General features: G+C 45.2%; 1 protein-coding gene across 1 annotated transcript in view; it reads right to left on the bottom strand.

Moving 5' to 3' along the window:
* Positions 1 to 25,099, bottom strand: part of LOC310871801 (uncharacterized protein) — a gene marked incomplete at its 5' end in the record, with an annotated part of 153,098 nt that overhangs the window by 14,603 nt on the left and 113,396 nt on the right. Inside the window, 16 exons of the mRNA XM_083783436.1 lie at positions 3,353 to 3,415; positions 5,564 to 5,617; positions 5,747 to 5,854; positions 5,978 to 6,085; positions 6,633 to 6,740; positions 7,459 to 7,512; positions 7,628 to 7,681; positions 9,809 to 9,862; positions 11,758 to 11,811; positions 13,394 to 13,450; positions 16,476 to 16,529; positions 17,776 to 17,829; positions 18,603 to 18,710; positions 19,658 to 19,711; positions 21,167 to 21,274; positions 23,132 to 23,185. Of these exons, the coding sequence (XP_083639562.1) occupies positions 3,353 to 3,415; positions 5,564 to 5,617; positions 5,747 to 5,854; positions 5,978 to 6,085; positions 6,633 to 6,740; positions 7,459 to 7,512; positions 7,628 to 7,681; positions 9,809 to 9,862; positions 11,758 to 11,811; positions 13,394 to 13,450; positions 16,476 to 16,529; positions 17,776 to 17,829; positions 18,603 to 18,710; positions 19,658 to 19,711; positions 21,167 to 21,274; positions 23,132 to 23,185 (1,146 nt within the window). The remainder of the gene's footprint in view (positions 1 to 3,352; positions 3,416 to 5,563; positions 5,618 to 5,746; positions 5,855 to 5,977; positions 6,086 to 6,632; positions 6,741 to 7,458; positions 7,513 to 7,627; positions 7,682 to 9,808; positions 9,863 to 11,757; positions 11,812 to 13,393; positions 13,451 to 16,475; positions 16,530 to 17,775; positions 17,830 to 18,602; positions 18,711 to 19,657; positions 19,712 to 21,166; positions 21,275 to 23,131; positions 23,186 to 25,099) is intronic.

Below are 25,099 nucleotides of genomic sequence, written 5' to 3'. Positions count from 1 at the left end.
CAAGGAGGAGTTCTCTACAATGGAGCGGCTCGGGATTGTGCACCGATCTAACAGCCCATGGGCCTCTCCTCTGCACATGGTCCCCAAGGCAGATGGGAATTGGCGGCCGTGTGGTGATTTCCGCCGCTTGAATAACATTACCACACATACAGGATTTCTCTGCCCACCTGGCGGGGGCCACCATTTTTTCTAAAGTGGATTTGGTGCGTGGCTACCACCAGGTGCCGGTCCATCCGGTGGACGTGCCTAAGACTGCTGTCATCACTCCGTTTGGGCTGTTTGAATTTTTACGGATGCCATTCGGCCTTAAAGGGGCAGCGCAGACATTCCAGCGGCTGATGGACTCTGTGCTGCGCGGCATGTCATTTCTATTCACGTATTTGGATGACATTCTGGTGGCTAGCGGGTCGGCACACCAGCACCAGGCACATCTCCGGCAGCTTTTTGAGCGACTCAACGAGCACGGGCTGATCGTGAATCCGGCTAAATGCCACTTCGGCCTGCTGGCTATAGACTTCCTCGGCCACCACGTTTCCCCCCAGGGGGCTGTGCCGTTGCCCACCAAGGTGGAGGCCATTGCTGTTTTCCCCCGCCCCCTCACAGTCAAGCCTTTGCAGGAGTACCTGGGCATGGTGAACTTTTATAATCGGTTCATACCACACGCTGCCCACCTCATGCATCCTTTGTACGAGGCGTTGAAGGGGAAGAAGGACAATGAGGATGTGGGCTGGTCCCCGGAGCGGGTCCAGGCATTTGAGGGCAGTAAGGTGGCCCTCGCCAAAGCTGCCATGCTAGCCCACCCGTCCCCTGCTGCTCCTATAGCCCTGACCACCGACGCTTCCGATTACGCAGTAGGAGCGGTTTGTGAGCAGTGGGTGGCCGGTGCATGGCAGCCCCTCTCTTTTTTCAGCAAGAAGCTCCGGGACACAGAGAGGAAGTACAGCACGTTTGATAGGGAGCTGCTGGCCCTTTTCCTCGCTGTACGGCACTTCCGATTCCTGCTGGAGGGAAGAGAGTTCACCGCGTTTGTGGACCATAAGCCCCTGACTTTTGCCATGGCCAAGACTACGGAGCCATGGTCAGGGCGGCAGCAGCGCCAACTCTCTGCCATCTCAGAGTTCACGACGGACATTCAGCATGTGGCCGGTAAAGACAACCGGGTGGCGGACTGCCTCTCCCGGGGGCACATCAGTCCTGTGCACCTGGGCATCGATTATGTGGCACTGGCCGCTGACCAGCTCACAGATTTGGAGCTCCAGGCGTTCAGGACGGCCGTGACGGGACTGCGGCTGGAGGATGTGGCGTTTCAGGACAGTGGCGCTACACTCCTCTGTGACGTCTCCATGGGCCAGCCCCGCTCCATGGTCCCAACTGGCTGGCGCCGCCGCGTTTTCAACGCCATTCACTCCCTTTCACACCCAGGGGTGAGGGCGTCGGTTAAGCTGGTGGGGGCCAAGTTCGTCTGGCCGGGCCTCAGGAAGGACGTAAAGGGGTGGGCAGCATCCTGTGTGTCATGCCAGCGATCCAAGGTACACCGTCACACTAAGGCCCCCCTGGAGCCGTTTTTCATTCCAGAGAGGCGGTTTGACCACGTCAACGTGGACCTGGTGGGCCCACTTCCCCCGTCCCAAGGATTCACATATCTTCTCACCATGGTGGACAGGACCACCAGGTGGCCGGAGGCGGTTCCCCTGAAGGCTAGCACATCTGCAGAGGTGGCCCGTGCGTTCATCTCCGGCTGGGTGACACGTTTCGGCACCCCATTGGACTTGACTTCGGACAGGGGGGCCCAGTTCACTTCAGAGCTGTGGAGCGCCGTGGCCGAGAGCCTGGGAGTGAAACTCCATCGCACCACGGTGTACAACCCTAAGGCCAACGGGATGTGTGAGCGGTTTCACCGTTCCATGAAGGCTTCTCTCCGGGCCACGCTCAAAGACAGCAACTGGATCGACCGGTTGCCATGGGTCATGTTGGGCCTGCGTTCGGCCCCCAAAGAAGACCTGCAGTCCTCGTCAGCCGAGCTGGTTTTTGGGCAGCCGCTGAGGGTCCCGGGGGAGTTCCTCGCTGAGCCTTCTGCCCCTTGGTCCGCTGCAGCTCATCATTCTGCCGGTCGGGGCGCGGGAAGAGCTTTTGCCCCTGTTCCTGCACATCACTGCCTTCCCCGCTCCTACATCCCAAAGGACCTGATGGCGGCCCGGTATGTGTTCATCCGTCACGATGCCCACCGCTCTCCACTGCAGGCTCCTTATGAAGGGGCCTTCCAAGTCCTCGAGGCGGGGGCCAAGTACTTTGTGGTAGACATGGGGGGCAATAAAGAGCAGATTTCAGTGGATCGTCTTAAACCTGCTCATGTGGTTCCGGACGAGCCGGTGGAGCTGGCGCAGCCCCCACGCCGGGGTCGTCCACCAAAGTCTGCCCCTGTCCCGCCCCCCCCATCCGTGGCTACGCCTGCTGTTCCGCCGACGAAGCCTCGTCGTCGGCGTGGACGACCGCCTGCCCATGCCACTACCCCTGCCCCTTCCACATTCCCTGGGACGGCGAAATACAGCCGGTATGGCCGCATGGTCAGACCTCCTGAAAGACACTAGAGACACTGTGTTTGGGGCATTGTACAATTATGTTTTGCACTGCATGTCAATTCTGAAGGTTCTGGGGGGTCCTGTGTGGTGGACACTGAATGGGGACCTCACCTCAGATTGAGCACCATTGCACTGGGTGGTAACGGGAGGATGTAGGAAGTGATATAGGGAAGTGATGTACCTGTGTATGGTTGTTGTTTTGTTGGAAGTAAAGTTCAGAGACTCACATTCTCCGTCTGCTCGTCTCATTCCTCAACTTCCACAGGACGAAGATTGATCAAAAAGACAGAGGTTATTGATATCAAAGCTGATCGCATCGCTCCACAGCCTGGGAGTGACTGTTGTGCAACACTCCATGTTGCGCAACAGTGGGACGTCATCGAAAATGTCCCCCCCCCCCTGTTTATGGATTAGAGTGTTTGGGCTACATCTAGCTGCTACAGCCACATCCGGCAAAAATAGCAGACCTACGAGCTTGTAGGTCTGCTATTATTGAAAAATCTTGAAAATGTCGCGCAAATCTTTGAATATATATTCTTTCACAGCATACGTGTTTAACTCAAATCTTTGCTTCTGCGGAGGTCCCCGGAACAACATATTTTCAGATGCGGGACGGGGGCCAATTACATTATAATTGTTGGGGTCCTGGACATGAAATATTGAGCACCACTGATATAGAAACATGAGGTATTTCAGAAAACTGTCAGGATTTAGAATACATTCTTTTAAATTTCGACGTCAGGCCTGAATGTGTCCAAGAGTCTGTATCTTACCCTCAAGCCGCGCGGTCCTTTGGGCCCCTGTATCCCTGCGGTACCAAAGTCCCCTAGAGGCCCCTGGAGGAGAGACACACAACACAACAGCAGCTCAACGGGAGTACAGAATAAATAATAAAAAGTTCAATTCAGCAAAAATCATGTGGGAATTGCTGTTGTTTTCCTGTTGTCTAGTTTCGATGCAAATGTCATTTCTTGGCAGGCAAACTTTGCACATATGGATGAAATATAATGGCTGCTTCTTAATCATCGCCACACACTGACTTGGAACACCTAAACCACATTCTACTGCACACAGCAAGGCTCAACTGTTTGTTAGACATTGGCTTAATATCGTGCGTCGTAAATAAACTAATGAAGTCTTCACAGACACACGACTCAGTATAGTTAGTATCCAACAGCCTTCATAAAACAATGAATATCTCCGGCCTTAGATCATTTCAGAGATTTGAATTCCACTAGAATTAATTGTCAATGGAATGATTTACCTGGAAATCTGTTTTTGTTCTTCTTTAAAACCCTATCAGTGCCGGAAGTGCTTCAAAATAGGAGCTCTGGGTGGCCGGGGTTGTCTCAGCGCTTTTACTCTGAAAGCCATGACCCGGAAACAATCTACTAAAAAAAGTTGACTTTACATTGCTAGCTTACATTGCGATCATTTTAATTTATACGATATAAGATCCAAAAAGCGTTCATATTTTGCGGGAGAGACGGATGAGGAGCAGAAATGAAGCGCCAGCATATCGATCGATTCATCACCACGGAGAGCGCCCTGGATTAGGAGATACGAGTCATTCTTTCCGCCGCGCTAACATGGGAGTCAATGGCAAGCTAATATGAGCCCAGAGCGTACGGCAGCCGAAAGGCGAACGGGCCAAAGAAAAAAGAGGAAAAATTCTGAATATTCTTATCTCTCCCCATATCATTGAGGATGCGCTAGGACGTCCCTAGACGTTTAAGGCTCAGCTCGGTTTTAATCCTTAAGACGCTTAGGGACGTTTTACGTGCAGAAACTGTTTTAACCCATTCTGGGCGGGAACCCCTATTTGTATCTTACCCCCTCAGGCCGGGCACCCATATTTGGGTTCTGTACAGTATGTACAGTATTCAAAAATGTAAAAATTTTGATTCTGCTATATCAATATTTGAAGTTTTTCAGAAACCTTAGGTCAGGATTTAAAGGCGTTTTTAGAATCGGCCGTTTTTAGAATTACTGCTTGACAAGGTGCACTGCCTGAATAACACCCCAGGCTAGTTAGACATTTGAGACATGTGGAAGACCTGGCTTCAAAATCCAGGGTAGGACGTTACATTTATTTGCACATTTTAAAGCCTATAATATTTGTTATGTCATAACAAAGTAACATTGGGCTGAGGGAACATAGAAGGAAAATGGGGGAGTTTTTTTTTTTATATATTCTGTTTTCTTCATTACCTCATTGAATAATCATCAGTATCATATCAGTATCAATCTATTAACCCATTCTGAACGGGAACCCATTTTGGTATTAGCATTATGTTATGCTTTAGCTATTGAAAGATAGCAGATCTACAAGCTCATAGCGCACGAGCTTGTAGGTCTGCTATTTTTGAAAAATCGAAGAACGACTGACATAGAAGACATTTTTAGAATCTGATCTCAGGTCAGAATGGGTTAAACTATATGAAACAATAAGAAAGCAACACAAACTACCTCCAAGAACACCTCGGTGCCCCTTCAGCCGCTGCTTCTTCAGAAACACTGGCCTATCTCTTACTAATGATAAATGTTTTAATGCATCCTAATGCTGGCACTAACTATCAGTGGGTAGGAGATATAGTACTGTACGGTAGGAGATAGTACTGTACCTTTGGCCCAAACATAACTAACTATCAGTGGGTAGGAGATATAGTACTGTACAGTAGGAGATAGTACTGTACCTTTGGCCCAAACATAACTAACTATCAGTGGGTAGGAGATGTAGTACTGTACAGTAGGAGATAGTACTGTACCTTTGGCCCAAACATAACTAACTATCAGTGGGTAGGAGATATAGTACTGTACAGTAGGAGATAGTACTGTACCTTTGGCCCAAACATAACTAACTATCAGTGGGTAGGATATATAGTACTGTACAGTAGGAGATAGTATTGTACCTTTGGCCCAAACATAACTAACTATCAGTGGGTAGGAGATATAGTACTGTACAGTAGGAGATAGTACTGTACCTTTGGCCCAAACATCCCCAGAAACCCTGGAAGTCCTTGTCCACCAGCATCACCCTGACAGACAAACACAGTAAAGGCATATCGTCATCCTCCGCAAATTAACTACCAAATAATGCCTTTTTTTTTGTACAAAATAATATAATCATGGATTACGATTGGTGCATTTGAACTAGTATTACTTACCGGCTGCCCTTTGAGTCCCTGGTCCCCCTGCCCCCCTGGCAGGCCCATCACACCAACATGGCCTCTGTTTCCCGAGGGTCCGGTTTGGCCTTGCGGTCCTCTCTCACCCTGGATGGGGCGAGGTTAAGTTGAGTGAGGTGGAGTGTGGGAATCCATTTTGATGTGTTCCGGTCGGCAGCCGCAGTCAGACATAAGAGCTCGATTTCTAACCAGAACTTCAACATGTCTCACCTTGGGTCCGAAGGAGCCCTGACTCCCGGGGAGTCCTGGCACGCCGGTGTCACCTCGCTGGCCGGGTTTGCCGGGCAAGCCGAGTTCTCCGTCAGCTCCTTGCTCCCCCTGAATAAATGGTAAATGGTGCATTTACAGTATATAGCGCCTTTATCCAAAGGCGCTTTACATAGATTGTGCATTACATTCACCCATTCACACACACATTCACACACTGATTGCGGCGGAAGCCATGCAAGGTACCAACCAGCACCGGCAATTTGGGGTTCAGTGTCTTGCTCAAGGACACTTCGACATGTAGACAGGAGGAGGAGCCGGGATTCGAACCACCGACCCATGGATCATTGGACGACCTGCTCTACCTCCTGAGCCACAGTCGCCACCGGGGGCAGAGAGATGGGTGGTGGTGGTTTGACCTTAGTGGGGAATAGCACCACTGTGGTGACTCCCAGGTTTGACCTTAGTGGTGAATAGCACCACTGTGGTGACTCCACAGCCACCGTTGGTTTGACCTTAGTGACCTTAGCACCACTGTGGTGACTCCACAGCCACCGTTGGTTTGACCTTAGTGACCTTAGCACCACTGTGGTGACTCCACAGCCACCGCTGGTTTGACCTTTGACCTGAGGAATAGCACCACTGCTCCCACATTTACCTGGACTCCTCGGTGTCCGTCTTTACCAGGCTGTCCGTCCACTCCATGCTGACCCTCCAGTCCTTCCCGGCCCACCACCCCCTTTGGGCCAGGAAGACCCTCGGTACCCTGAGGAAAAGGAATCAACAACACGTACAGGCTTTAGTTTAGACTATTATTATTATTACTACTATTGGTCCGACTGTCATTAGACCGACAACCTACAGTACCTCCAACCCTAACCTGACCACAAGCACGGGTTTATTTGAATGACTAATCAATTGATTGATGTTCCAACTTGGATCAATGGAACCAACATAGTAATACTTGACGTTCCTATTTATCGGTATCACAATAAAGACATTTTGTTCAAGAAAATACGTTGACCTTTTTTTTTTTTTACACCATTTGTGACCAGATTTGACTGAGAGACTGCCATCGCGCAAATTACAGCTATTTTAATTTTGGCACCGGGTTAATAGCACAGGCAGACTCTTCGCATACTAGAGCATGTCTGAAATAAATGCCAGAGCTGAAATCGACATGTAAATATGAAATAAATGCTTAAACATGTTAGCTAGGTGTAATGTTCACAGAAGTGAAACTTTCAAGCCTGTTTTCTCAACTCTGTTTCTCTGCAAGACATTACTCTATAAGCCATATCTCCAGAACTGGTGGGTCAAACTGAACAACCAATTTGAAGCTATGATTCCCTGCTTTCACATGACATGAAAAAAACTAAAATGTAAAAAAAATCCAATGGCAGTCCCTCAGTCAAATTTAGTCACATTTTATTCTGTTTCATTTAGTCTTTTTTTAAATGATCAAAGTCATGTGTTGCACTGACCGGTGGTCCTGTGGTTCCCGTCGCGCCCCTCGACCCTGGGTTTCCTTTCTGTCCCTGGAGAGAAGACAGTTCAGAACCCAACATGCTCACATCACAGCAGCATCAAAACATTCCGTATGACCTGAACTAGGCGGACGCAAATAAAATGTACTATTATTGTTGCCCTTACTTGTTCACCTTTGGATCCTTTGGGTCCTGTATGTGCCTTCGGTCCAGGATGTCCCTGAAATGATAGTCATGATTGTTTGTTTTTGTAATTGTTCTGACAGCAGCAGGTATCTACACTGTCAAATACAAATACAAATTAATAAATGAACAGTTAAAGCAGGCAGCATACACAGCATACACCATTTAGTGTTTTACACTAAATGCAGTTGCATGTACGAGGGATTCCCAACTAAGGGTGAGCCAGAACATAGCAGCCAGGAGAATGAGACTAGCAGAGACACTGCCAAAGGCACCAAGAGCTGCCAGCCAGCAAACTGGTGCTCATGGGAACCAACACACGGGCATCGATCACAAGGACGTCCCACGCTAACATACGTGGATGTACTCAAGAACGATGCAGGAGGGCAAAGCACCAACGAACTGGCCGGATGTATGGAGAACCGGGACGACGTAGAAAGAGCTCTGATCTCTGAACACGTCGGTCTAGTCTGTCTACACAGCGCTGGAACAGTGATTTGACCACATATTTGACTCCGATGTTCCACCATTTCTGGCGACAGACAGTGTGTGCTATCACTCTCCGTTCGTTAACTCATTTGCCGCCCGGGATCTTCTTTTGCCGCCTTTTGCTCCTATGGCGCTCGTCACAGATATATCTGTTTAATATTTATTGGTTATGTTTCATAACTCAGTTTTGCACGTGTCTTTATCACTCCAGTTGCTGTTCAATTAAGTAAACAGCTTAATATGATGTCTATATGGGAACGGATTTAGTAGAATCCATTTAACTCAGATTATTTTTACAGGCTGCGCTTTTGATCAAAACTAGCTTGATTTGCAGCTCATAACTATAAATGCTGTGATCTATAAATGCTGTGATCGCCGGTTACAAATTGTGTTTGTGTTTTGGGTGAATACATTTACGGGACACGTTACATAGCGTTTTTACACTTCCCGTTATTTTTCATTTCCGAGTAAATCGGCTGTTGAAATGAATGGTGGCAGTTCCATCCATGCATCCATCTTTAACCGCTTATCAGTAGTCTGTTCGCGGGGGCAACAGCTCCACCAGAGAGCTCCAGACTTCCCTCTCCGCATTGGTCTGTCCCGGTGTCGCCTCCCAGTGGGACGTGCCTCTCGAGCGTCTCCTTAGGGAGACGCCCGAGAGGCATCCTAACCAGATGCCCGAACCACCTCAGCTGGCTCCTTTCCAGGCGAAGGAGCAGCGGTTCTACTCCGAGTCTCTCTCGTGTGACTGAACTTCTCACCCTGATCTCTAAGGGAGATGCCAGCCACCCGTCAGAGAAAACTCATTTTGGCCGCTTGTATTCGCGACCTTGGCTGCGGCTCACCACTCCAAGAGATGGGTCAAATGCGGAGAACAGATTTCACTGCGGTGACGTGTGTGACAAATCGTATGACTTTGTCTAAGTCATTCTAATGTCAGGCTGTTTAAAATGAACTTTATTCAAAGTTTAGATATTTGATATTCATTTGATCAGTTATTCTAATTATACTAATTGAAAACAGACGTCCCTGGTTCTGGTGAATGATACTGTCCTTCCGACGCCCCGAGAGGGCTGTCTGTGTTTCAAATTACTTTTTCATTAATTTGATTTATTTACCTTTTTTTATTAAACAAAAGGAAACGGGAAATTAATACCAAAATATCTCAGTATTGAATCAAGTGAAAAAAGAATCTATCTGAGCTGCTCACAAAAGCTAGAGTAGACATTTGGATGACCCCAGAGTGGCCAGACGTGTTTTTAAAAGGTATATTTAGTGATTTCACTTAATTCAAATATCACTTCTTGTTTTGTTTTGTTGTGATAATCCTCCCCTACTAAAGAGTGTGCTGACCATATAAGGAGTTCCTCCCTGTCCCCCGGTTAAAAATAAATCATAGGTTTTGTTTTTGGCTAGGTGGCCCAGCCTTCATCCAATCAGGATGAGAGGGGCCTTCCGCCAATCATGATCGAGCAGAGGCGGGCCTTGGTGTGCGTGCTGTTGGCCTGTTGCACTTCCCCCCCACTGTAATGCGTGCATGTGCACATCTTGTTACCGGGGCAGACCGGGGGGGTTCCAAATCATCCAAATCACTGAATGCTCCTTTAAGTTTGGAGTTGTGACACCACATGGCTACTACCTTGACATGGAAAAGGTTTGAAAGGCACTGACTCACAGGAAGTCCTGGCGCGCCTGCTTCACCTCTCTCTCCGTCGACTCCATCCTGGCCCTGAGAAACAGCACAGGCACCCAGTGTTGGTTTAGATTTTAGTTTTAGTCTTAGGGCTGTATTTTGCGTGTCTTAAGTACCAGGTCTTATTCCCTAACTTGAGTAAACTAAAGACCTGGAGGCGTGATCAATGCCATTTGGCTATTCTGAGTGGCCAAAGAGCATTGACCACGCCTCCAGGTCTTTAGTTTACTCAAGTTAGGGAATAAGCCCTGGTACTTAAGACACGCAAAATACAGCCCAGAGTATGTTGCATTCACTTCAAAGCACAGCAGAGTGTGGATCATCAATGCAGGTGTGAATGCAATCTTAGTCGACTAAATATCATATGATTTTAATCGACTAAATCTACAGTAGATTTAGTAGACTAAAATTAATTTTGGCGGGCCTCGATGTCGTCGAAATGGCTTGTTCTAGATTTGCTGAAAATAACCGATCCACAAGCTCACAATGTGGCACAGCGCGACGCATTGTGAGCTTGCAGATTGGCTATTTTCAGCATGCAACCAAGTGTAAAATGACTGGATCTCTTGTCCACTATAGTCCCTTCCTAACATTTTTTGTCTAGTTTTTATTTGTTGACGGGATCGTCAATATATGTAGTCTTAGTTTTAGTCGTCATAGCTTAGATTTAATTTAGTTTCCAATTAGTTTTCGTTCGGGAAAAATTCGCCCCCAGGTAATGATAGTTTGGAACCAAATGGACCCTTATATGGGTCTCTAACTCGAGAGTGTACAAATGGAACCAAATGGACCCTTATATGGGTCTGTAACTCAAGAGAGTGTACAAATGGAACCAAATGGACCCTTATATGGGTCTGTAACTTAAGAGAGTGTACAAATGGAACCAAATGGACCCTTATATGGGTCTGTAACTCATGAGAGTGTACAAATAGAACCAAATGGACCCTTATATGGGTCTGTAACTCAAGAGAGTGTACAAATGGAACCAAATGGACCCTTATATGGGTCTGTAACTCAAGAGAGTGTACAAATGGAACCAAATGGACCCTTATATGGGTCTGTAACTCATGAGAGTGTACAAATAGAACCAAATGGACCCTTATATGGGTCTGTAACTCATGAGAGTGTACAAATAGAACCAAATGGACCCTTATATGGGTCTGTAACTCATGAGAGTGTACAAATGGAACCAAATGGACCCTTATATGGGTCTCTAACTCAAGAGAGTGTACAAATGGAACCAAATGGACCCTTATATGGGTCTGTAACTCAAGAGAGTGTACAAATAGAACCAAATGGACCCTTATATGGGTCTGTAACTCAAGAGAGTGTACAAATGGAACCAAATGGACCCTTATATGGGTCTGTAACTCATGAGAGTGTACAAATAGAACCAAATGGACCCTTATATGGGTCTCTAACTCATGAGAGTGTACAAATGGAACCAAATGGACACTAACTCTCATAGCTAAATTAACATTGATATTACAATATAAATTGGTGTCCCAGAGTTATAGAAATGTCATTAAATGGGGGGTCCGTAGACTTAATGCATGTCAAACTGGGGGGTCCTTACAATTAAACGGGTTGAGAATCACTGCTATAGTGCCGTAAAACATGTTCTCTTATGGGGGTCCGTGGCACAATGTTTTTAACTCATTTTAGGCGGGAACCCCTTTTGATGTTAGCATTTTGTCATGCTTTAGCTATTGAAAAATAGCAGATCTACAAGCTCATAGCGCACAACTGAGTGGCTTGTAGGTCTGCTATTTTTTTGAAAAATCGAAGAACGACTGACATAGAAACATAGCTTTTTCAGAAAACTGTCAGGATGTAGAAGACATTTTTAGAATCTGATCTCAGGTCAAAATGGGTTAAATGGGGGTCTGTGTGCTAATAAGCGTCGATTAGGGGGTCCTTGTAGAACTCACAATGTATCCAGGGTCACCTGGCTCTCCTCTGTCTCCGCGGTCTCCGTGCGGGCCCTGGGTTTAGACCAGAACCAGAACCAGAACCACACGTTGAAGCCAAGGAGAGAGAGAGAGAGAGAGAGAAAAACGAGACAGAAGAAGCAAAAATAGATCTATCAAAGTGGCAGACGCAGCCGGGGACAATTTACAATTTAGGCATTTAGCAGACGCTCTTGATCCAGAGCGACTTACATTTAAGCAAAAACAAAAGCATGGCATACATCACATATATAAAAAGTATAGTTATCATGAATCATGTATAAACTAAGAATGTAACAGTGGAGTATCTATGTCAGCTATACATACTATATTATATATCATACAATATACTGCACTATAAAGTGCTATGACTACATGAAATGCAATTCTAGTGCTGTCTACGTAAGGAGCTATAAGTCTGTCTAAAATACTATCTAAGTTTAGTTTAGTTTATTTGATCATCCTTCAGTTTCAAATACAATATTTAAAGACAATGAATGTAAGCCATTATGAAAACAAAACAAAACCGAAACATGAAGATGATCAAAAGGAGTAGGCAGAAGCTAAAAGCTTATAAATGCCTATCCTACTTACAACAGAACATGAATCGTAATACTCATTACATTAACGAGAATTCCACCCTACACCAAACCCCCCCCCCCCCCCCCCCGTCACCGTAGAGATAGCATTACATAACCGTTAGATTACACATTATAATTGTTGTTATTATCCCTATTCACATTACCCTCATTGCCAATGATCATTATCATTTATGTTGTTGCTGAGTAATTTATCATTTAAGTCTACATAAAGTGCTATCTAAGGGGCTAGGGCAAGTGCTACGGTGCCATGGTGGAGTCTGAAGAGGTGGGTTTTCAGACTACGGCTGGAGATTGGGAGACAAAATTTGTTCTGATTTGTCTGACAAATCAGAACCAAATCAGAACCATGTGAACAACTCACTCTGTCACCTTGGGGACAGATCAGAACCATGTGAACAACTCACTCTGTCACCTTGGGGACAGATCAGAACCATGTGAACAACTCACTCTGTCACCTTTGGGACAGATCAGAACCATGTGAACAACTCACTCTGTCACCTTGGGGGGACAGATCAGAACCATGTGAACAACTCACTCTGTCACCTTGGGGACAGATCAGAACCATGTGAACAACTCACTCTGTCACCTTTGGGACAGATCAGAACCATGTGAACAACTCACTCTGTCACATTGTGGGGACAGATCAGAACCATGTGAACAACTCACTCTGTCACCTTGTGGGGACAGATCAGAACCATGTGAACAACTCACTCTGTCACCTTGGGGACAGATCAGAACCATGTGAACAACTCACTCTGTCACCTTTGGGACAGATCAGAACCATGTGAACAACTCACTCTGTCACCTTGGGGGACAGATCAGAACCATGTGAACAACTCACTCTGTCACCTTGGGGACAGATCAGAACCATGTGAACAACTCACTCTGTCACCTTGGGGACAGATCAGAACAATGTGAACAACTCACTCTGTCACCTTGGGGACAGATCAGAACCATGTGAACAACTCACTCTGTCACCTTGGGGGACAGATCAGAAGACCATGTGAACAACTCACTCTGTCACCTTGGGGACCTGCTGGCCCTTCCACTCTGCAGTCCTCCCCCTGGTCACCCTGAAAACAACACCACAATTAAGTCAATGAGAATCTATTGGAATCATCCTCTAAGATACAGTACTATTTAGGACCTGAAATGGGTTTGTTTAGCCCATTCTGACTTCAGATTCTAAAAATGTCTTCTACATCCTGACAGTTTTCTGAAAAAGCTGTGTTTCTATGTCAGTCTGCTATTTTTCAAAAATAGCAGACCTACAAGCTCGCTATGAGCTTGTAGATATGCTATTTTTAAATAGCTAAAGCGTAACATGATGCTAACACGAAAAAGGGGTTTCCGCCCAAAATGGGTTAGAAGCACACATGCACGCACGCACGCACACCGCCTGCAGTCCCTATCTGACTGGGAAATCATCATACATGTGGCTTATTGACTCACAATGACATTATTCTAAATAAAAAGGAACATTGTTTGACTTATAACACTTATAACAGCACCCAATAAACAACACATTAGAGTATATTTTCATCGCCCCGCATGGCAACCATTATGCCGAAGGAAACCAATAACAACATAATACAGAACAATGGGTTTGAGTCACAACTGGCTCAGTTGGATTTGGCCGCCGATCAAATCGTTACAGGAAATCCTGTTTTTCAACGTCTTCTCACATGGTGTTATGACTGTGATATCAATCTGAATGTGAAATACCTTAATGAATAGCCTGCCAGTAAACCTTTATTTTGTGACAAGAAAGAAACCATCATGACACATTTTAAGTGCGTGCTAAATTAATTATCCCACTGGTTTATCGATCTACATTTACCGATCTTTATCTAGGACTTTAGAGAAACCAGAAACCAAGTGCAGAACAACATTTGGAAGATCTAGAATCCTGTTGAGGTACAGGAAGGCATTCTGTGTAGCCTCTGCACGGCCCGTAGGATCCTCATGCAGATGAGAACAGTTATTATGGTGTTGACTGTGTGGTGTGGTGTGGCCCGTAGGATCCTCATGCAGATGAGAACAGTTAGTATGGTGTTGACTGTGTGGTGTGGTGTGGCCCGTAGGATCCTCATACAGATGAGAACAGTTATTATGGTGTTGACTGTGTGGTGTGGTGTAGCCCGTAGGATCCTCATGCAGATGAGAACAGTTATTATGGTGTTGACTGTGTGGTGTGGTGTGGCCCGTAGGATCCTCATACAGATGAGAACAGTTATTATGGTGTTGACTGTGTGGTGTGGCCCGTAGGATCTTCATACAGATGAGAACAGTTATTATGGTGTTGACTGTGTGGTGTGGCCCGTAGGATCCTCATACAGATGAGAACAGTTATTATGGTGTTGACGGTGTGGTGTGGCCCGTAGGATCTTCATACAGATGAGAACAGTTATTATGGTGTTGACTGTGTGGTGTGGCCCGTAGGATCCTCATACAGATGAGAACAGTTATTATGGTGTTGACTGTGTGGTGTGGTGCGTAGGATCCTCATACAGATGAGAACAGTTATTATGGTGTTGACTGTGTGGTGTGGCCCGTAGGATCCTCATACAGATGAGAACAGTTATTATGGTGTTGACTGTGTGGTGTGGCCCGTAGGATCCTCATACAGATGAGAACAGTTATTATGGTGTTGACTGTGTGGTGTGGTGTGGCCCGTAGGATCCTCATACAGATGAGAACAGTTATTATGGTGTTGACTGTGTGGTGTGGCCCGTAGGATCCTCATACAGATGAGAACAGTTATTATGGTGTTGACTGCAGGTCAGTGTACCTACCGGGGGGAGCGCTCGTTTACATGTCTGCAAAGCAGCAGTTTAAGGTCAAATGCGTCGCAGAGCATTGCCTTGTGAGTTTGTAGATCATTTATTTTTGGTGCACGACCGAGTGCCGCGCTACGAGCTTGTAGATCTGCTATTTTTGCTTTTGGGGGGTCCCTGGAACAACATATTTTCAGATAGGGGTCGGCGGCATTCTGGGGGTCCTTGACATTAAATAGTTTGAGAACCACTGATATAGAAACATGTTTTTTCTGAAAACGGTCATGATTTAGAAGACATTTGTAGAATCAGTTCTCATCTCAGGTCTACATACAGTAGGATAAGTAACGTAGCACTGCAGCACTCTGTTTCTAGCACTCAGTTTTTACTGGTTAAATAAAGGTTTAATAATTATAAAAAAAATAAGAAGAGACCGCCCTAACATCCCCAACACCCCCAACCCCATATGTGGTTCTGGTGGAGTCATCATACTAAATTATCTTTTTTTACAGCGAATAAACCCGTTAGTTTGGCGATGTTTGAAAACAAACAAAAAAAATGTGTGACAAATATTCAGTTCCCAAATGCACTCCTAATCAAGGACAGTCCAGGTGCTGGTGAATAATTACAAGGGATTTGGGCAGTTCTTCTAGCGCGTTAATTAATGAGCTGCATCCACACCAGTGATACAACAAATCAAGGACATCTTTAAGAATAATTAGAAGTGCTGCCAGAGAGAGAGAGAGAGAGAGAGAGAGAGAGAGAGAGAGAGAGAGAGAGAGAGAGAGAGAGAGAGAGAGAGAGAGAGAGAGAGACAGCGAGCGATATTAATTAATTGGATGTGTACAACTTAACCCATTTTTGACCTGAGATCAGATTCTAAAAATGTCTTCTACATCCTGACAGTTTTCTGAAAAAGCTATGTTTCTATGTCAGTCGTTCTTCGATTTTTCAAAAATAGCAGACCTACAAGCTCGTAGCTCGTATGAGCTTGTAGATCTGCTATTTTTCAATAGCTAAAGCACAACATAATGCTAACACCAAAAGGGGTTCCCGTTCAAAATGGGTTAATGCATGCTACATGGTGCGAGGGTGTCACTTGCCAAATCTACACGTTGTAGACCTGTTCTTTATGGCAGGCAACGTACTAGTATAAATTAGCCTGACCAAAATGCAGCGCACTGCAGGACACTTTTACAACGTTAACTAATGCCGTCATTACCGGCGCTTGGCAGGCACCATTTGTCACCTCTAGACACAACCCATTAAATTGGAGAAAAGTTTTTTTAGGCAAATTAATGTGGAAAAGTAGAACGTATACCTTTTCACCTCTGGGTCCAGGAGTGCCGAGAGGGCCCTGTTGTCCAATGTGACCCTGTGACAAATTAATAGACGTGGAGGAAATATTGAAATATTGCAACTCATCATTATAATACAAGTAAAATATATGGCAGTATAGGGGGGAGGGGGGGTTGGCAAATGGTAAATGGTGCATTTATACAGCGCCTTTATCCAAGGCGCTTTACATAGATTGTGCATTACATTAACCCATTCATACACGCATTCATACACCGATTGAGGCGGAAGCCATGCAAGGCACCAACCAGCACATCGGGAGCAATTAGGGGTTCAGAGTCTTGCTCAAGGACACTTCGACACTAACTCTGGGGGAGCCCACAGGGTTCGAACTGGCAACCTTGTGGTTACCATCCGGCCACTCTACCCCTGAGCCACCGCCGCCCTGGCAGTGGAGTAGAGCCAAGTGGCCACTTAGGAATTGGATAGTTCCCGGTTTGAGACAGTGGCCTTGTGGTTAGAGTGTCCACCCTGAAACTGGGAGGTCAGGGGTTCGATCCCCGGCCGGGTCATACCAAAGACTGTAAAAATGGGACCCAATGCCTCCCTGCTTGACACTCAGCATCAATGGGTTGGATTGGGGGGTCAATTCAACTAATGATTCTGAATGTGGCGCACGCTGCGGCTCACCGCTCCAAGAGATGGGTCAAATGCGGAGAACACTGCGGTAACACTGTGTTTGACTAATCGTACGACTTTGGCTCCCCCTGCTGGGTTAGTGTCGAAGTGTCCTTGAGCAAGACACGGAACTCCCTAACTGCAACCAGTGAGCAGGTTGACTCCGTGCATGGTTTCCTCTGCCATCGGTGTGTGAGCGTGTGAATGCACTTTGGAGAAATGCACTAATAATGAATTGCATTTTTATAGCGCTTTTCCAAGTGCTCAAAGCTCTTTACAACGGTTCATTCATTCATACATTGGGAGGTGAAGCGGCGAACAGTCAACGCCAGCATCCTCACTTCCCACATTCACACACTGACGGTGGCGAGCTCACACCGACCGACTCATTGGAGGCAATGTAGGGTTCAGTGTCTTGCCCAAGGACACTTCCACATGTAGGAGCCGAGATTCGAACCGCTGACCCAGGGATCATTGGGCGACCTGCTCTACCTCCTGAGCCACAGTCGCCCACTATATCCAGGCAGTGACCGTGGCATTGCGATGTAATTAATTCCGCAGTCAAACTGTTAAGGGTTTAAACAATTGTCGTTCATAGACACATGCACGCTATCTGGTTGCTCAACCAGATTAGAGTAACGTCTTACCTCATATCCTGCGATGCCTGGCTCTCCGTGTTGGCCCATGCTCCCCGGAGCGCCCTGGGAAAACGCCACAGGTGGAAAAAGCACTCACAACAAGTAGCAATACTTCAATGTAGAAGTGCTCCATTATACAAGTACAAGTTCAGAATTCTAAATGTGCTTTGAGTAAAAGTACAAAAGTGTTGTCGTCAAAATGCACTTGAAGTACCAGTAGAAAGCACACACTGCAGAATCAAGTTTTCAAATGTACTAGCAACTAGAAATCTATTGAACATTGTAGATCTGCTATTTTCAAATGGCCTAAATGTATATATAGGGCTGAGTGATTATTGTACCGTATGTTTGGTAATAATATCAAAATCTAAAAAGTAACTAGTAACTAACGTTTTTAACCCCTTTAGGCCCGACGTCGAAATAAAATAAAAAGTATTCTGAAAGAATATATGTTCAATTTTCAAATATTTGTGCCGCATTTTCAAGATTTTTCAAAAATAGCAGACCTACAAGCTCGTAGCGCGCCACTCGGTGGTGCGCTACGAGCTTGTAGATCTGCTATTTTTCTATAGCTAAAGTATAACATAATGCTTAAAACACCAAAAGGGGTTCCCGCCCACAATGGGTTAAATAATTGTAGTGGAGTAAAAGTATATTTGCCTCTGAGATGTAGTGGAGTAGAAGTTAATGTGTTGGAAATTGGAAATACTCAAGTACTTAAATTGTACAGTACTTTAAGTACATGTACTTAGTTACTTAATTAGTTACCAAAACACACATTCGGCCAACAGCCAATAACAAGCTGCGTCCTTGCCCCCCCCCCCCCCCCTCGTTACCAGTGGTCCAATGGGTCCTCTCGCTGCCTTCGGTCCGACAAACCCCGCCTCTCCCTGTTCGCCCACTGGCCCGGTCTCGCCTAGGTGACCTTGGTGACCTTTGGTTCCCTGGAAAGAAGTGATGAGAACACAATCTCTACTTAGCGTGTGTGTGTGTGTGTGTGTGTGTGTATATATATATATATATATATATATATATATATTTCTTCCATGTAGCCCATGTTTTGTAATGGCATGTATGTCCATGGATATACAGAGTGAACTTATGTTTTCATGCTAAGACGCACCCAGCCAGCCACCCACACACATAAGTCCGTAAGGGAGTGGCTTGCACCACTCAAAAACAAAAACACTGTTTTAGTTGAAACTTTAAACTATTAAAACTTTGACGGGGAGCTCTTTAAGCCACAGTGTGCAGACTTTATTTTTGATTTCCCATGCCAAGGAAGCCTCTTTGAGCTTAACCCATTCTGGATTGAGGTCGATAAACAAAAAGGCTTCTAAATCCTAATTGTTTTCTGAAAAACCCATGTTTCTATGTCAGTGGTCCTCAACCTTTTTCATGTCAAGGACACCCAGAATTATCTCTATTGGGCCACGGACCCCCATCTCAAAATATGTAGTTCCAGGGACCCCTCAGAAGCCAATATTTTAGTTAAAAATGTTCGCTCTGAAATATATATTCAAAGACTTGCGCCAAACATTTTCACGACTTTTCAAAAAATAGCAGACCTACAACCACTCGGTGGCGCGCTATGAGCTTGTAGATCTGCTATTTTTCAATAGCTAAAGTAGAACAGAAAATGCTTGAAACACCAAAGAGGAGTTATCCCGCCCAAAATGGGTTAATAGAAAATAGGTTAAATATGGTTATTTGAAGAGCACCTTTTGAAGAGGCACTCTCCAATGTCACGCTTTTTTAGCGGGTCACTCAGGCACTTAATTAGCGCGACAGCAGGCAGCCATTAAAGCCTCCTGAGTCCTGACACCCAGAGACACACACGGCTAAATGAAAGATGTATTCTCCCAGTCAGTCGGCGGGTGGTCTGACAAACCTTTTCTCCTGCTTTTCCTCTCTCGCCAATTTTTCCAGGCTTGCCTTCTTGACCCTGCATGGTGGACAAAAAGGGAGATGGCACGTGTTAAGTGATGAATACAAAGAGGTACTTAAAGGGACACTTTTTTTCTTTTTGCAAATTTAGAAGCTTTAGAACACTTTCCTGAGGGTCTTTATGTGTGTAAATATGTAGTTTTAGATATTTTAGATTTTAGCAGTGAGCACAGTGTCTCTGATGTCATGGACACTAGACTCACTTACTTCCTAATCTGGCCTCACCAGGCTTTCCACCGCCTCGGAGGAAAGCCTGGTCTCTGTTTCAAAAGTCTGTATGATCCGGGCGGGAGCGGATGATATCGTTACGTCATGTTGTAGTATTGTTTTGTAGTCATCAGGATGATATCGTTACGTCATGTTGTAGTATTGTTTTGTAGTCATCAGGATGATATCGTTACGTCATGTTGTAGTATTGTTTTGTAGTCATCAGGATGATATCGTTACGTCATGTTGTAGTATTGTTTTGTAGTCGCCAGACAGGAACAACAGGCGGCGGCAACTTCCTTCTCCCTCTCAATAAAAGCTCTCGTAGCCTGTAGCTTTTATTGAGAGGGAAAAGGAAGTTGCCGTCGCCTGTTGTTCCTGTCTGGCGACTACAAAACAATACTACAACATGACGTAACGATATCATCCACTCCCTCCCGGATCATATACCGAAATGAAATGGTGCCCAGGCTACTTACTTCCTGGACTACATCAAGGACTGTCTAAAGAGGACGAGACGCGAAGACCGTACGGGCGACGCCATGTTGCTCACATGGTGCTCCATGGAAGGAAAGAAACATGCGCAGTTGAGACCAAGGAAGCTGAAGGAGGAAGTGTTGGCTGCATAAAGCCCACTGCGCATGTTTCTTTCCTTCCATGGAGCACCATCGCATCGCCCGTACGGTCTTCACGTCTCGTCCTCTTTAGACAGTCCTTGGACTACATGTTGTCTCAGTAAGACAGCCCCTCCCCCTATCCACAAGGAGGAGCAGTGCACTAAAGTATTATGGGAATTGTAGTCCAGGAAGGAACTCCCCCCTGGAACTTCATATTTTCAGATGGGGGTCGGTGGCCAAATACATATAATTATAGGGGTCCTTGACATGAAATACTGAGCACCACTGATACAGAAACATTGTATGTACTGTATAATGTATTTCAGAAAACTGTCAGGCCTAAACGGGTTAAGTGAGATATTAAGTGAGTATTTTTTCCACCCCTGCTGGTGGTCCATTTCGAGGTGATGAACGGAACACTCACCCTCACTCCCACTAGTCCAGTCAGTCCAACAGAACACTCACCCTCACTCCCACTAGTCCAGTCAGTCCAACAGAACACTCACCCTCACTCCCACTAGTCCAGTCAGTCCAACAGAACACTCACCCTCACTCCCACTAGTCCAGTCAGTCCAACAGAACACTCACCCTCACTCCCACTAGTCCAGACAGCCCAACAGAACACTCACCCTCACTCCCACTAGTCCAGACAGCCCAACAGAACCTTCCTGTCCCTTCAGTCCAACGGTTCCCCGGTCCCCTGGAGGTCCATCTGGGCCAGACTCCGCCTTCTCCCCCTGAGAACACACGTATAGAACACTAAATATCATACCTTCTCCCCCTGAGAACACACGTATAGAACACTAAATATCATACCTTCTCCCCCTGAGAACACACGTATAGAACACTAAATATCATACCTTCTCCCCCTGAGAACACACGTATAGAACACTAAATATCATACCTTCTCCCCCTGAGAACACATGTATAGAACACTAAATATCATACCTTCTCCCCCTGAGAACACACGTATAGAACACTAAATATCATACCTTCTCCCCCTGAGAACACACGTATAGAACACTAAATATCATACCTTCTCCCCCTGAGAACACACGTATAGAACACTAAATATCATACCTTCTCCCCCTGAGAACACACGTATAGAACACTAAATATCATACCTTCTCCCCCTGAGAACACACGTATAGAACACTAAATATCATACCTTCTCCCCCTGAGAACACATGTATAGAACACTAAATATCATACCTTCTCCCCCTGAGAACACATGTATAGAACACTAAATATCATACCTTCCCCCCCTGAGAACACACGTATAGAACACTAAATATCATACCTTCTCCCCCTGAGAACACACGTAAAGAACACTAAATATCATACCTTCTCCCCCTGAGAACACATGTATAGAACACTAAATATCATACCTTCTCCCCCTGAGAACACACGTATAGAACACTAAATATCATACCTTCTCCCCCTGAGAACACACGTAAAGAACACTAAATATCATACCTTCTCCCCCTGAGAACACACGTAAAGAACACTAAATATCATACCTTCTCCCCCTGAGAACACACGTAAAGAACACTAAATATCATACCTTCTCCCCCTGAGAACACACGTAAAGAACACTAAATATCATACCTTCTCCCCCTGAGAACACATGTATAGAACACTAAATATCATACCTTCTCCCCCTGAGAACACACGTATAGAACACTAAATATCATACCTTCTCCCCCTGAGAACACACGTATAGAACACTAAATATCATACCTTCTCCCCCTGAGAACACACGTATAGAACACTAAATATCATACCTTCTCCCCCTGAGAACACACGTATAGAACACTAAATATCAGACGCTTTTGGCGGGCCTCGATGCCGTCCTAATGAATGGTAATGGTGGAAGACTGACACATTGTGAGCTTATAGATCGGCTATTTTCAGCATGCAACCAAGTGAATTGTACTGGATCTCTTGTCCAATAGACAGTCCCTTCCTAACATTTTAGTCTAGTTTGTCTATTTGTTTGACGAAATTGTCTAAATATTGGTTGACGAGATTGTCAATATATGTAGTCTTAGTTTTGGTCATCATAGCTTTGTTTTCATTTAGTTTCCATTTAGTTCTCTGCAGTGAAAAAAAGGTAGTCGACGAAAATAAATCACACCTGTGTGAACCGAGTGGTGCAACTCCCCTCTCTCTCCCCCCCCCCCCCCCCCCTCCTCTCTCTCTCTCTCTCTCTCTCTCTCTCTCATTAGCAGGCAACAGTCAGCACTCTCTCTCTCTCTCTGTTTCTGCATGGCACAACAGCGCCCCTACTGGTACGCATACTGGTGCTCATACATAGGTGAACACATACATAGGTGAACACATAGGTGAACACATACATACATAGGTGAACACATACATAGGTGAACACATAGGTGAACACATACATACATAGGTGAACACATACATAGGTGAACACATACATAGGTGTACACGGACATTGCTGGTTGTAGGAGTGGTTGCACCACTCAAAAATTGTCATAGTATTAGTCGACGGAATCAACACTGATGTAAAATGTACTTTGAAAATGTGCCAAGTAAAGGCCTTCGAATGACACAGAGTGAACTCCTCCCACCTTTGATCCATCGGGTCCGCTTTGGCCCGCTTCCCCATCGATGCCTGGCTCGCCCTGTAGGACACAGAACCAACACACAGAACCAGAACACTGAAGGTTACAACATCAACAATGTACATTAAGGCAACAACCAGAACACTGGAGGTTACAGCATGGACAATGTACATTAACTCACAGACATACAAGTTTAAATGTGGTTTTTTTTTTGCATTCCAATGTGGAAGCGAAACCTGCCAAATGGCGGATTGGCACAGTTGAAATCTTGTGATAATGAATAGTTTATTACTTCCAGAACACTGCACATGTAAGCAGCAACCCGTCGCCCTTTTGTTTTATATGTTTTAATGATTCCCTGTTGTCCTGCTGTGGTTGTTTCAGCCATAGATATATGTTAGAAAGGCTAAATGGAAACTAGTCAACTAGTAAAAATGACTAGAAGTGAATACCCTAGTTTACAAAGTGCAGTGCATGGTGACTGAAACCTTGGCTAACAGAACGGAGAGAACTCAGACTGTAATCTGTAAATCCATAAGGCTTTGGGCTCTACTATGGAGGCTGAATCAGGACAGCCATAAGACGGGCAGAGTACAGTGGGGATTACATGTAAGCACCCGCTGGTTAGACTGCCTTTGATTTATATTGGCCAAAAATCATCCGTTTATTATATCATCCACCCTGAAGCAAACGTTGCCAACGCAACATCAATCATCGTTGCAGCGATGCCGCGTTTTGCATGTGCGGAATTAAAGCACAAAGGATCTGGCCAGATGTATGGAGAACAGAGATGAGTGGAAACGCCGATGGAGGGCTCGTCTGAGGACGACCAGGAGAGAGAGAGAGAGAGAGAGAGAGAGAGAGAGAGAGAGAGAGAGAGAGAGAGAGAGAGAGAGAGAGAGAGAGAGAGACAGAGACAGAGAGAGAGAGCATTTGCAATCCATATACCTACAAATCAATCCTGTATAAGGATTGATTTCTCGTCTTTGACTTATGTATTGTGAATCCGATAACTGAGTACTGTATGTTTTGTTGTAAGTAGGATAGGCATGTATGTATACGCTTTCAGCTTCTGCCTATTACCTTTGATCATGTAAAATGTTATGGATGAATGGATGGATGGATGGATGGATGGATGGATGGATGTAACAGTTTCCATTTATTGTTGTAGATAGATAGATCGATCTTTATTGTCATTGCTTGCATGAAACAACAAAATTCAGTTTAGAGCTTCACCACTGGCATCAAATAAATAACCCAGTAAAATGTGTACTTGAAAGTGAAAGATGATCAAATAAACTAAACTAAACTAAACTAAACTAAAAAAACCTAAAAACTACTTTTGATACGGACTGGCACTGAATTGAATAGGCAGAGGAGTTCAAATAAGTTCCAAGACAGGGTTGATAGGGATGGAAGGCTGTGCTCCCAAACTGAATGACATTTTAATATCTTTCTCTTTGAAACAGCAGAAAGGCACCGAGACTACGATGATTATCGCCGGATGGCACTTATTTCCCTTGTAATGAAAACGTTTGAACTTGTCTAAAATAATAATAATATTAATAAGATAGTAGACATGACAGAAGCTCCACTTTGCCCCCCGGGGAGAGGGGATGAAGATGATGCTATACTGCAAGCCTGTTAAATCTTGTTTTGAAGGAAGGGGGGGAACATGCTTGGCCGCTCTATGGCTTGTATGGAATTCAGCTTCACGATCCTTTGGCCACAAGCTGTGGAAATTATTATTATTATTATATTATTCTAATTTGGATGAGCAGACACAGAACATAGAGATGGAGTGAATGGTTCTGTAGCACACTCTCATCTTCCACTGGATCTCCTCTGCTTTTGTCTTGCATACAAATGACTGTCAGACTTATTATGAGGGCAGCTATACTGTATGTTTTTGCACAATGAGGAACAGAGTTGTGGACGTGAACACAAAGGGCTGGGCAATATGTATCAATATTG

Source organism: Protomyctophum parallelum (assembly GCF_964188405.1).
Source record: "Protomyctophum parallelum genome assembly, chromosome: 15".
Taxonomy (NCBI): domain Eukaryota; kingdom Metazoa; phylum Chordata; class Actinopteri; order Myctophiformes; family Myctophidae; genus Protomyctophum; species Protomyctophum parallelum.
This window is presented reverse-complemented; position numbering and strand designations above follow the sequence as displayed.